The sequence below is a fragment of the Macaca mulatta genome, chromosome 16 (genome assembly GCF_049350105.2).
Source record: "Macaca mulatta isolate MMU2019108-1 chromosome 16, T2T-MMU8v2.0, whole genome shotgun sequence".
NCBI lineage: Eukaryota > Metazoa > Chordata > Mammalia > Primates > Cercopithecidae > Macaca > Macaca mulatta.
Window position 1 is genome coordinate 50,710,243 of NC_133421.1, and position 14,090 is coordinate 50,724,332.

General features: G+C 42.1%; 1 protein-coding gene across 3 annotated transcripts in view; it reads right to left on the reverse strand.

The window, feature by feature from the left end:
* Nucleotides 1-14,090, reverse strand: part of GDPD1 (glycerophosphodiester phosphodiesterase domain containing 1) — a 61,211-nt gene that overhangs the window by 5,191 nt on the left and 41,930 nt on the right. For all 3 annotated transcript variants that reach the window (XM_015119124.3, XM_077970910.1, XM_015119123.3), the window contains exons 5-7: nucleotides 13,965-14,083; nucleotides 13,370-13,459; nucleotides 3,642-3,775 (exon numbers count right to left, since the gene is read on the reverse strand). In XM_015119124.3, the coding sequence (XP_014974610.1) occupies nucleotides 3,642-3,775; nucleotides 13,370-13,459; nucleotides 13,965-14,083 (343 nt within the window). The remainder of the gene's footprint in view (nucleotides 1-3,641; nucleotides 3,776-13,369; nucleotides 13,460-13,964; nucleotides 14,084-14,090) is intronic.

Here is a 14,090-nt window from a genome sequence, read left to right on the forward strand (position 1 = left end):
ATATTTGTAAAAAGGACAAAAATAAAACAAAGGCCAGTTGGGTTCTGTTTGCACTGGTCTCAAGCTAACTTTTTGCCATCCCTATTCAAAAGTTAAAAATAAATAAATAAATACATAAATAAATACATAAATAAATAAACAAATACTGTCTTTCCAGAGACCCTGGTGCCCTAAGCTCATATCTCCTTTCTTTTTTGGTGAAATCTTTCTCCTGCTTTGTCTGCTACAATTTAGTATGTGGCAGATTTAAACATATAACAGAACTGTATTATAGATTAAAGTAAGCTGTTTACCATGTGTTTTCCTTTCCTTTAAAATATCTGTAGGCCGGCCGGGCGCGGTAGCTCACGCCTGTAATCCCAGCACTTTGGGAGGCCAAGATGGGCAGATCACGAGGTCAGGAGATCAAGACTATCCCGGCTAACACGGTGAAACCCCGTCTCTACTAAAAATACAAAAAATTAGCCAGGCATGGTGACGGGTGCCTGTAGTCCCAGCTACTTGGGAAACTGAGGCAGGAGAATGGAGTGAACCTGGGAGGCAGAGCTTGCAGTAAGCCAAGATCGCGCCACTGCACTCCAGCCTGGGCGACAGAGTGAGACTCTGTCTCAAAAAAAAAAAAAAAAAAAAAAAAAAAATTCTGTAGGCCAGGCACGGTGGCTCATGTGTGTAATCCCAGCACTTTGGGAGGCTGAGGCTGGTGCATCACCTGAGGTCAGAAGTTCCAGACCAGCCTGGCCAACATGGCGAAACCCCGTCTCTACTAAAAACATAAAAATTAGCCAGGCATGGTGGCATACGCCTGTAACCCCAGTTACTTAGGAGCCTGAGGCAGGAGAATCGCTTGAACCCAGCAGGCAGAGGTTGCAGTGAACCAAGATTGTGCCACTGCACTCCAGCCTGGGCGACAAAGTGAAACACTGTCTCAAAAAAAAAAAATGTACTAAATAAAGTACAAGTCCTTTTTTCCATAACTCTGGCCCCAGTGGAAAGTCCTGGTTGCAATTTCAGGAATCTTAGGGATTTAGTAGCTCAAATACTGACTACCTCATTAAACAATCACTATATTGTCTTAGAAAATATCCACTGTCTTCCATAGAAGTATTAAAACACACAAAAGATATCCTACTTGTGTCTTAATCCATAATCAGTTTCTCTAAAAACTTTTAGAGAAAATATTAATTCCATGGAGTTTGTTCTTAGGTCTGTATTTCAGCAATATTTGCTTCTAAAAGGAACACATGAAGATAAATACAGAGCAAACAGTCCACTCCAGGCCAGATGAAAGCTAAGTACTTTAGGAATAAATGTTTTATTTATTTATTTAGAGGCAAAGTCTTGCTCTGTCGCCCAGTCTGGAGTGCAATGGTGCAATCTCGGCTCACTGCAACCCCCACCTCCCGGGTTCAAGCGATTCTCCTGCCTCAGACTCCTGAGCAGCTGGGATTACAGATGTGCGCCACCATGCCCAGCTAATTTTGTATTTTTAGTAGAGATGGAGTTTCACCATGTTGGCCAGGCTGGTATGGAACTCCTGACCTCAGATGATCCTCCTGCCTCCGCTTCCCAAAGTGCTGAGATTACAGGCAGGAGCCCCTGGCCCGGCCAGGAATAAATGTTTAGGGATAATTTTAATCTAGCAAATAAAATAGGGTTTTGTTTTTTTTTTTTTTTTTTTGGTAGACAAGAAGTGTTTTCTATTGTTTTGTCTGAGAAACAGCCACAAAGACTGTTCATAAATATAATTTAGGAATAAATAAACATGTTCATCACTAAGATACTGAAATTGGAAAACAGGCATGAAATAGAAGTTGAGCACAAGAGTACTGACTAAATTGTTTTTCTTTTTGTTTTTTTTTTGAGATGCAGTCTTGCTCTGTCGCCCAGGTTACAGTGCAGCGATCTTGACTCATTGCAACCTCCGCCTCTGGGGTTTAAGTGACTCTCCTGCCTCAGCCTCCTGAGTAACTGGGATTCTAGGTGCCCACCACCCTGCCCGGCTAATTTTTGTATTTTTAGTAGAGAAGGGGTTTCACCATGTTGGCCAGGCTGGTCTCGAACTCCTGACCTCCCATAGTGCTGGGATTACAAGCATGAGCCACCACGCCCAGCCAATTGTTTTTATTTTTTTTTCTTTTCTTTTTTTTTTTTTGAGAAGGAGTCTCGCTCTGTTGCCCAGGCTGGAGTGCAGTGGCGCAATCTCGGCTCACTGCAACTTCCGTCTCCCAGGTTCAGGCAAGCCTGGCTAATTTTTATATTTTCAGTAAAGACGGGGTTTCACCATGTTGGCCAGGCTGGTCTCAAACTCCTGACCTCATGATCTGCCCACCTCGGCCTCCCAAAGTGTTGGGATTACAGGTGTGATTGCACCTGTAATCCCAACATTGCACCTGGCCTGCTTTTCTTACCAATATTGTTTGATGACTGCTACACTAACGATCAGCTTGATGTTTTCCCCCAAGTAATTAGCTTTATTGAGACATGCTATAAAAGAGGAAAGCTCTTCAGCTCGATTTTTTAAAGTTCTGTTGGATATGAAAAGTGTTTTCATACAAGTAAAATCACATTTAAATGATCTCCCCAACAATTCCAAATTCCTTTGTCATAATTCAGTTATGAATCTACAGCTAGAAATCACATTCTAAGTGTGTAGAATTTTGAGATGAAGCTATCATTCTTTATAATAACAAAGATAACAATAAAAGCTATCACTTATGAGTGCTTAGTATTTATCAGGCAATCTAAGTGTTTTTATGTACCTATGTATTTTTACAATCTATGTATTTTTATCTTTCTAGTAAATTAGCAAGTGAAATGCAAGGCTTTTCTGGTAGAGGAATTATGTAAATATAAAAGGATCCTGGCTGGGCAAGGTGGGTCACGCCTATAATCCCAGCACTTTGGGAGGAGGTGGGTGGATCACCTGAGGTCAGGAGTTCGAGACCAGTCTGACCAACATGGTGAAGCCCCCGTCTCCACTAAAAATACAAAAATTAGCCAGGTGACGTGGTAGGTGCCTGTAATCCCAGCTACTCAGGAGGCTGAGGCAGGAGAATCACTAAACCTGGGAGGTGGAGGTTGCAGTGAGTCGAGATCACACCTTTGTACTCCAGCCTAGGCCACAACAGTGAAACTCCATCTCAAAAAAAAACAAAACAAAACAAAACAAAACAGTATCCTATATAAGCTAACTGTACCCTTTTATTTTCCTATCTCCAGAGGCTTTTATGGTGGTGGTAGTTTTTCTTCCTAAATGTATTACAGTAATACCATTGTTTAATTTGGAGTTTAATGGAATTTCAGCTGGGTAGAGCTGTCAATGAAGTAGAAAGAAGGGAAAGTGGAGGGCAACTGCTATTTGATGTGAGAATAAAAGAATTATTGACCTTCTGTAATTAAACTAAATTCCTTTTATCTGATTTCTGACTATACAGGCACAGAAAATCATTATAATCTGAGATGGGTCCTGATTATTTGTTTTAGAGAATGTGTCTTATATAAAAATGCATAATATAGATCAGGTAATAGAACATGGAAATCACTACAGAAATCTCTTCTTCATCATTGATGTTGATATTAGTGAGCTTTCATCTTAGTCTTTCTATAATTGATAATTTTAAAATAAAAGGGTAATCACTTACTTCAGTATAATAGAAGGCATTGGGATTTCAAAAAACTGTTCTCGAATGGGCACAAAGGGCAAGAGGCCAGTGAAGAAAAGGCCAAGAATGAGCAGGACACGTTGTAGACTAAAAAGTATAGGAATATCTGAATTCTAAAAGACACAAGCAATATTACATGTTACTTTTACAACCGCTCAAATAAAGAGGATTACTTCACAACTCTCAATATTTCCCAAGACAATATTTTGAAATCTATTACAAGCATTCCCAGGATTATGAATATTTATTTGCAAATAACACTACACTTAATAGTGGTTAGTCCTTGACAAATGGGTCAGGATTGATCGTGGAGCCTCATAGTGTAATAATGTTACTAAAATTTCTCTATTGCCATCTCTGCTTTTGCAATACCACTTCTGTCTGTTGGTTAGGGTACCTACAGCTAAAGACTAAACATGTCAGAATCCAATGGAACAAAATGAAAAGATGAAAAGATGGAATATTCAGTAACTTTACTCCTGTTTAAAAAATATGTAGCTATATATCTCTATATATGAGTATATATAGATACACATCAATACTGTTGCAAATGTGTCATCTTTTAGCTATGTTATGAATCAAATATAAAATACAAATAGGATTTTGTAAACTAATTCAAGAATCTAACCACCATTTTAAGTTTCTATTGGAAAAAATGCTCAATATCCCAAAAGTTTAAAAATACAAGATAGACATACATATATATATATAATTTTAATTGTGCTAAAATACACATAACATAAAATTTAAGATTTTTTTTTTTTTGAGATGGAGTCTCACTCTGTCACCCAGGCTGGAGTGCAGTGGCACAATATCGGCTCACTGAAACCTCTGCCTCCCGGGTTCAAGCAATTCTCCTACCTCAGCCCCCCAAGTAGCTAAGATTACAGGCACACACCACTATGCCCGGCTAATTTTTTTTTTTTTTTTTTTTTTTTTTTGAGACGGAGTCTTGCTCTGTCGCCCAGGCTGGAGTGCAGTGGTCGTATCTCAGCTCACTGCAAGCTCCGCCTCCCGGGTTCACGCCATTCTCCTGCCTCAGCCTCCCGAGTAGCTGGGACTACAGGCGCCCGCCACCTCGCCCGGCTAGTTTTTTGTATTTTTTAGTAGAGACGGGGTTTCACCGTGTCAGCCAGGATGGTCTCGATCTCCTGACCTCGTGATCCACCCGTCTCGGCCTCCCGAAGTGCTGGGATTACAGGCTTGAGCCACCGCGCCCGGCCGCCCGGCTAATTTTTTGTATTTTTAGTAGAGATGTGGTTTCACCATGTTGGCCAGGCTGGTCTCAAACTCCTGACCTCAAATGATCTGCCTGCCTTGACCTCCCAAAGTGCTGGGATTACAGGTGTGAGCCACCACGCCAGCCAAAACTTAAGATCTTAATCATTTTTAAAATTTATTTTTTCACCACCCCCACCACCCACCACCCAGCAAAATTGAATGTCAATCATTTTTAAATGTACAGTTTGGTGGTTTTAAGTATATTCACACTGTTGTGCAACCAAAGTCCAGAAGTCTTTTCATTTTGCAAAACTGAAAACAACTCTATGCCCCCGCCCCCCAACTTCTTTTTTTTTTTTTTTTTTTGAGACAAGGTCTCACTGTCACCTAGGCTGGAGTGCAGTGGCACAACCAAAGCTCACTGCATCCTCGACCCTGGCTCAGGTAATACTCCCACCTCAGTCTCCTGAGTTATAATAGATGGGACTACAGGCTTGTGCCACCATGCCCAGCTAATTTTTGTATTTTTTGTAGAGATGAGGTTTCACCATGTCACCCAGGCTGGTCTCGAACTCCTGGGCTCAAGCAATCCACCTGCCTCAGCCTCACAAAGTGCTGGGATTATAGGCGTGAGCCACCTTGCCTGGCTAACTTTATACCATTAAACAACAAATCTCCATTCCCTCTCTCCTTGCCCTTCTATGTGTATATATGTATGTGTGTGTGTGTGTGTGTGTGTGTGTGTGTGTGTGTGTGTGTGTGTGTGTATTAGACAGGGTCTTGCTCTGTCACCCAGGCTAGAGTACAGTGGCTGGATCATGGCTCATTGTAGCCTAGACCTCCCAGGCTCAAGTGATCCCACACCTTAGCCTCCCACACAGCTGGGACTACAGACACACACTACCATGCCGAACTAATTTTTCAAAAATTTTTTGTAGAGACAGAATTTCATCATATTGCCTAGGCTGGTCGTGAACTCCTGGGCTCAAGCATTTCTCCTACTTCAGCCTCCCAAAGTGCTGGAATGACAAGCGTGAGCTACCATGCCAGGCCCTGTTATATTTACTGAGAGAAAAAAAATTACGCTTACAGGGAACTTTTAATAAAAACATAACGTATTTTTTTAATCACATAAAAGTAATTTATTTTAAATAGTTCTAGGCTGGGCACAGTTGCTCACGCCTGTAATCCCAGCACTTTGGGAAGCCAAGGTGGGTGGATTCACTTGAGGTCACGAGTCCGAGACCAGCCTGGCCAACATGGTGAAACCCTGCCTCTACTAAAAATACAAAAATTAGCCGGGCCTGGTGGCATACACCTGTAACCCCAGCTACTCGGGAGGCTGAGGCAGGAGAATCTCTTGAACCCGGGAGGTGGAGTTTGCAGTGAGCCAAGATTGAACCACTGCATTACAGCCTGGGTGACAGAGTGAGACTCTGTCTCAAATTTAAAAATTATATAAATAAATAAATAGTTCTAAATTATCTACTTCTTTATTTTTATTTTTATTTTTTTTTGAGACGGAGTCTTGCTCTGTCACCCAGGCTGGAGTGCAGTGGCCGGATCTCAGCTCACTGCAAGCTCCTCCTCTCGGGTTCACACCATTCTCCTGCCTCAGCCTCCCGAGTAGCTGGGACTACAGGCACCCGCCACTTCACCCGGCTAGTTTTTTGTATTTTTTAGTAGAGACGGGGTTTCACCGTATTAGCCAGGATGGTCTCGATCTCCTGACCTCATGATCCGCCCGTCTCGGCCTCCCAAAGTGCTGGGATTACAGGCTTGAGCCACCGCGCCCGGCCTACTTCTTTATTTTTAAAAAAACAGAGTAAATAAGTTTGAGAATTTATTTTGCCCCTTTGTTTACATGGTGCTTTGTAATGTTTTTGGCTTACTTATATATAGGTGTTTCAGCTGTAAGAAAATATACAAGTCACTGCAACATCTTGAGTTCTGCAAATTCATACACTAAGGATAACAGAGCTTATAGGGAAAACAGGGTTAGGGGCTGACCCTCAAAACTTACAGCCAGGTGCGGTGACTCACACCTGTAATCCCAGCACTTTGGGAGGTTGAGGAGGGTGGATCACTTGAGGTCAGGAGTTCGAGATCAGCCTGGCCAACACGATGAAACTCTCTCTACTAAGAATACAAAAATTAGCCGGGCATGATGGCAGGCACCTGTAATCCCAGCTACTCTGGAGGCTGAAGCAGGAGAATTGCTTGAACTCAGGAGGTGGAGGTTGCAGTGAGCTAAGATCGTGTCACTGCACTCCAGTGTGGGCAAGAGTGAGACTCTGTCTCAAAAAAAAAACTTGGCTGGGCACAGTGGCTCACGCCTGTAATCTCAACACTTTGGGAGGCCGAGGCGGGTGGATCATCTGAGGTCAGGAGTTCAAGACCAGCCTGACCAACATGGAGAAACCCCATCTCTACTAAAAAATACAAAAATTAGCTGGGCATGGTGCCGTGCACCTGTAATCTCAGCTACTCAGGAGGCTGAGACAGGAGAATTGCTTGAACCCACGAGGCGGAGGTTGCAGTGAGCCAAGATTGTGCCACTGCACTCCAGCCTGGGTGACAGAGCGACGCTCCATCTCAAAACATAAAATAAAATAAAATTAAATTAAAAATACTTATGCAACTTTGGAACCAGAGCACTAAAAGAAAGAACCATTGCATTAAGTGTGAAAGAGTGAAAAATCATTAAGTGCCACATTTTCCCACTACCACTATGTGCCCCAATTCCTTTAATGTTTCTATTTTGAGTTTACATCTGGAAATTAAAGGACTAATGTAAAATTCTTATAAGTCATACTGTAAGAATTGCAAAAGTAGGCTGGCCGTGGTGGCTCACACCTGTAATCCCAGCACTTTGGGAGGCCGAGGCTGGTGGATCACCTGAGGCTGGGAGTTCAAGACCAGCCTGACCAACATTGAGAAACCCCATCTCTACTAAAAATACAAAAAATTAGCCAGGCGTGGTGGTGCATGCCTGTAATCCCAGCTACTCGGGAGGCTGAGGGAGGAGAATCATTTGACCCGGGAGGCAGAGGTTGTGGTGAGCTGAGATCGTGCCATTGCACTCCAGCCAGGGCAACAAGAGCAAAACTCCATCTCAAAAAAAAAAAAAAAAGAAAAAAAAAAAAGAAAAGGAAGAAAAGAATTACAAAAGTTGTGTCAATTATATAGCATGTTGGTAATATGAATGACAAATTTTATTGAGACATTTTTACTGTGATGTTTGGAAATTGCTGCTGAAAGGTTTTTGGAGTTTTTAAATTAAAAAATGACAGAAAGCCAGAGGCTTCTGGAAAAATATGGGAATCAAGGGAAAAGTTCTGTGATTACAGGCCAAAAGTGAGCCTTTTATTTTGAAAGAATTATAGACTTAATCTCAGCACTTTGGGAGAACGAAACAAGATGATTGCTTGAGCTTAGAAAAATTTAAAAATTAGCCAGGCATGGTGGTACACACCTGTAGTATAGTATAGTCCCATGCAGCCTTCACCCAGCTTCCCCAAAAGGTGACATTGATGTAACTATAGTATAGTATCAAAACCTGGAATTGACATTGGTACCTTACTGTTCATTAGACTACAAACTTTATTCAATTTTCATCAGTTTTTAAACACCACATTCATTTGTTTGTGTGTAGTTCTATGCAATTTTAACCCATGTATAGATTCATGTAACCACTACCACAATCAAGATACAAAGCTATGGCCGAGCACGGTGGCTCACACCTGTAATCCCAGAACTGTGGGAGGCTGAGGCGGGTGGATCACCTGAGGTAGGGAGTTTGTGACCAGCCTGACCAACAAGGTGAAACCCCATCTCTACTAAAAATACAAAAATTAGCCAGTGTAGTGGCGGGCACCTGTAATCCCAGCTACTCGGGAGGCTGAAGCAGGAGAATCGCTTGAACCTGGGAGGCGGAGGTTGCAGTGAACCAAGATCGCACCATTGCACTCCAGCCTGGGTGATAGAGTGAGTCTCAAAAAAAAAAAAAAAAGAAGAAGAGAGAGAGATACAAAGCTGTTTCATCACCACACAAGAACTTTTTCTTGTATTGGTGCCCACTCTCTACCCTACCCTAAGTCCCTGTCCCCTAATCTGCTCTTCCAGGCTACAGTTAATGGAACCTACAATACAGTTTGAGGTTGATTTTTCACTAAGCATAATGTCTTTGAGGACCATCCAGGTCGTTGCATGTATCAATAGTTCATTCCCTTTTACTGCTGAATAGTATTCCATTGTATGGAAATGTCAGAGTTTGTTCAGTCATTTACCCACTGAAGGTCATTTAGGCTATTTTCAGGATTTTGCTTTTATGAATAAAGTTGCTATAAACATTCATGTATAGGTTTTAGGGACTGTGCCTTCATTTTACATGGAAGGCTGCATCTCCCTGGTAACATATTTTTATTAAAAAAAAAAAATGCCTGTAATCTCAGCATTTTGGGAGAACAAGACAAGAGGATTGCTTGAGCCTAGGAGTTTGAGACCAGCCTGGCCAATACAGTGAGACTCCATCTCCACTAACAATTTAAAAATTAGCCAGGCATGGTGGTACACACCTCTAGTCCCAGCTACTCAAGAGACTGAGGTGGGAGGATCACTTGAGGCCAAGAATTCAAGATCAACCTGGGCAACAAAGTGAGACCTTGTCTCTGCAGAAAAAATCGAAAAATTAGCCAGGCATGGTGGCATGCACCTGTGGTCCAAGCTACACAGGAGGCTGAGACAGGAGACCATCTGAACCCAGGAAGTCAAGGCTGCAGTGAACCAAGATCACACCACTGCACTCCAGCCTCAGTGACAGAGCAAGACCTTGTTTTAAATAATAATAATAAAATAAACCATTAAATTAAAAAAAATTCATTTACAGGTTTTTGTAATCATATATTTCATTTTTCCGGGATAAATGTCTAAGATTGCTGGGAGTTATGGAAGAGTCTAAATTCTAAGTTCTTTTTTTTTTTTTTTTTTTTTTTAGACGGAGTCTTGCTCTGTCACCCAGGCTGGAGTACAGTGGCCGGATCTCAGCTCACTGCAAGCTCCTCCTCCTCTCGGGTTCATGCCATTCTCCTGCCTCAGCCTCCCGAGTAGCTGGGACTACAGGCACCCGCCACTTCGCCCGGCTAGTTTTTTGTATTTTTTAGTAGAGACGGGGTTTCACCGTGTTAGCCAGGATGGTCTCGGTCTCCTGACCTCGTGATCCGCCCGTCTCGGCCTCCCAAAGTGCTGGGATTACAGGCTTGAGCCACCGCGCCCGGCCTAAATTCTAAGTTCTTAGGAATCTAAAGCCACTCAGCCCAGTGATTACTGTGTTCTCTCCTTTTGTACACAGTTACCTTGGGATCTCTCAGGCCATGCTGCACATAAAACTTACTTGCTTTAGGCCAGGTATGGTGGCTCACACTTGTAATCCCAGCACTTTGGGAGGCTGAGGCAGGCAGATCACTTGAGGTCAGGAGTTCGAGACCAGCCTGGCCAGCATGGCAAAACCCCATCTCTACTAAAGATACAAAAATTAGCTGGGCATGGTGGCACGCCCCTGCAGTCCCAGCTAGTCGGGAAGCTGAGGCAGGATAACTGCTTGAACCCAGGAGACGGAGGTTGCAGTGAGCCTAAATCATGCAACTGCACTCCAGCCTGAGCTAGAGTCTCCAAAACAACAACAACAACAACAACCTTACTTGCTTTAGTGGGAATCTCAATTATACTCTGAATTGTAATGATGCTGACTGTGCATGTTTTTGCCTTCTCTGCTAGGAAGGAAGGCCTGCCCAAAGAGGTTTTTTGTTTTGTTTTGTTTGTTTTTTAAGGCTAGTCAAATGAAGCAGTGGGAGTGGAGAAATAAATAAATCTGTAACTGGTTGTAATCAATTAATTGTAAACACCATTACACTCAGATCAGCCACCAAAGAGTTCTTTGTATTTGAAAATTGCTACTTATATCATGATATTTCTTCTATATTACAGATTATTTCAGCATCTTCAATGCTCAAGATTTTTTAACATCTTAAATTTCAAATTCTCTTAGCTGATGATGTATGTAAATTTGCTTATGAAGGTTTAACTATACTTTTAAAACATATAAAATTAATTTTTATCCACTTTGGTTTTTTTTTTGAGACAGAGTTTCAGTCTGTTGACCAGGCTGGAGTGCAGTGGTGCGATCCCAGTTCATTGCAACCTCTGCCTCCTGGGTTCCAGCCATTCTCCTGCCTCAGCCTCCTGAGTTCCTGGGATTACAGGTGCGCGCCACCATGCCCAGCTAATGTTTGTATTTTTAGTAGAGATGGGGTTTCACCATGTTGGCCAGACTGGTCTTGAACTCCTGACCTCAGGTGATCCACCTGCCTTGGCCTCCCAAAGTGCTGGGATTACAGATGTGAGCCACTGCGCCCGGCCGACGTATTTTTTTAACCAGAAAATTTTCAGTGGGTAGATGGTCCTGCTTTTATATCTTGCTTAATAATCATGATCTTGCATGATCTTGGCTTAACTTGCTTAAATCTATTTGGAAGTTATAGAGTTGAGGAACCGAATTTTTTTCTATATTTTTTTTCTTAAAGATAACAGGATTTTTTTTTGAGACAGGGTCTGGCTTTGTCACCCAGGCTGGAGTACAGTGGCAGGATCTTGGCTTACTGCAACCTCTGTCTACCAAGCTCAAGCCATCGTTCCACCTCAGCTTCCCAAGTAGCTGAGACCACAGGCACGTGCCACCATGCCTCGCTAGTTTTTGTATTTTTAGTAGAGACAGGGTTTCCTCATGTTCCCTAGGCTGGTCTCGAACTCCTGAGCTCAAAGTGATCTGTCCGCCTTGGCCTCCCGAAGTGCTGGGATTACAGGGGTGTGAGCCACTTAGCCTGACCCTAAATAATTTCTTTTCCTTTCTTTCTTTATTTTTTTTTTTTGAGATGGAGTCTTGCTCTGTCCCTCAGGCTGGAGTGCAGTGGCGCCATCTCAGCTCACTGCAGTCTCTGCTTCCCAGGTTCAAGCAATTCTCCTGCCTCAGCCTCCCTAGAAGCTGGGATTACAGGAGCACGCCACCACGCCCAGCTATTTTTTGTATTTTTAATAGAGACAGGGTTTCACCATGTTCGCCAGGCTGGTCTTGAACTCCTGACCTCAGGTGATCCGCCTGCCTCGGCCTCCCAAAGTGCTGGGATTACAGGGGCGAGCCACCGTGCCCAGCACTTTTTTTTTTTTTTTTTAATAGAGTTGGAAGTCTTACTATGTTGCCCAGGCTGGTCTCGAATTCCTGGTCTCAAGCGATCTTCACCCCTTAACTAATTTCTTTCTTTAAAAAAAAAAAATAGGGCACGTGTTCTCAGGATTTCCTAAGGGCTGTGTCACAGGCAAAAGAAAATTAAAAATAATTAATAATAATAATAACAGACAGGGGGTCTGACTATGTTGTCCAGGCTGGTCTCAAACACCTGGGCTCAAGCAATCCTCCCACTTTGGCCTCCCAAAGTGCTGAGATTACAGGCATGAGCCACCGTGCCCAGCTAAATAATTTAACTCAAAATTACACAAAAAATTTCAGTTACCTAACACAAGACAGTGATTAAAAGATAGAAACCATATTTTTTCCTTTAATACACATAATGAAATATTGGTAAGCAACTAACACTAACATGTGAAAATAATAATTCCTTGAACCAGTTCAACTGCATTGATCTTATATTGCTAGGTCCAAATCCATTACCTCTACTATATTAAACTTCTGGCTAGTTGCTTCCACCCAGTACCATCTACCTGTGTATGAAGGTTATGAAATAAGATAAGTTTTTTTTTGTTTTTGGAGACAGAGTCTGGCTCTGTCACCCAGCTTCCCGGGTTCAAGCGATTCTTCTGCCTCAGCCTCACGAGTAGGTGGGACTACAGGCACGTGCCACCATGCCCAGCTAATTTTTGTATTTTTAATAGAGACGTGGTTTTGCCATGTTGGCCAGGCTAATCTCAAACTCCTGACCTCAGGTGATCTGCCCGCCTTGGCCTCCCAAAGTGTTGGGATTACAGGCGTGAGCCACTGTGCCCAGTCTGAAATAAGGTAAGTTTTAAAAATTATTACTGTAATAGGGGCCGGGCACAGTGGCTCACACCTGTAATCCCAGCACTTTGGGAAGCCAAGGTAGGAGGATTGCTTGAGTCCAAGAGTTTGAGATCAGAGTGTGTAACATAGTGAGACCTCATCTCTACTAAAGATTTAAAAATTAGCTAGGTGCAGTGGTGTGTGCCTGGAGTCCCAGTTACTTGGGAGGCTGAGGCAGGAGGATCACTTGAGCCCAGGAGTTTGAGGCTACAGTAAGCTATGACTGCACCACTGCACTCTAGCCTGGGTGACAGAGTGAGACCCTATCTCTAAAAATGAGAAAAAGAAAAAAAAATTATTAGTATAATAACTTATCATTTATAGATACAAAAACAACAACAAAAATAGATAATTCTGTATAATTTTTGAAGCTTACCTCTTTGTAGCACTTTTCTACAATTTCATAATTGGCATTACCCCACACTGTTATGTGTTCGCGATTATACTGCTTCACCAACTCTGAAACCTACATGTGAAAATTCAAAATTTTATGCATGTGCCTATTTGCAAATCCACTAACATTTCACTTAAAAAATGAATTAGGATTGACTCTCTGTCAATGAATAGCATAATATTTTAGAAGAATATTATGTAAATTTAGAATATTTTATAAAATGCAAAATTTATTCACATTATATCATTATATAATTTATTTAACAGAATACAGTTATTTAGTAATTTGACATAAACTAACCACGAATGAAACAAGTTAAACTAGAAGATAATTATATAAATGCCAGAATGACTGGTTCATACAAGCATACTTTATCCATGACACGCCAACTCTCTCTGAAAATAGGCTCTCCTACAGTAACATGATCTCTTCTGCTAGGGCATTATTTAAAACAATGCTGATCCCTAGGGTATCACATTTCCTTGAGCATTATCAATCTATGCAGTCACCTACTCTAACCTTATTTAGTTTGTGAAATAGGATGCAACACACCCAGAGGAGGCAATGCCTTGAGTACCTTCTTAATCAGCACATTGTTGTTGACTTTGATATCGATGTTAATGGGAGTGTTAGGAAAGGCCTCAAAAACTTCCTTCAGTAATGGAATTCGGTTATCTTTTCCTTCACATTGGCATGCTGAGAA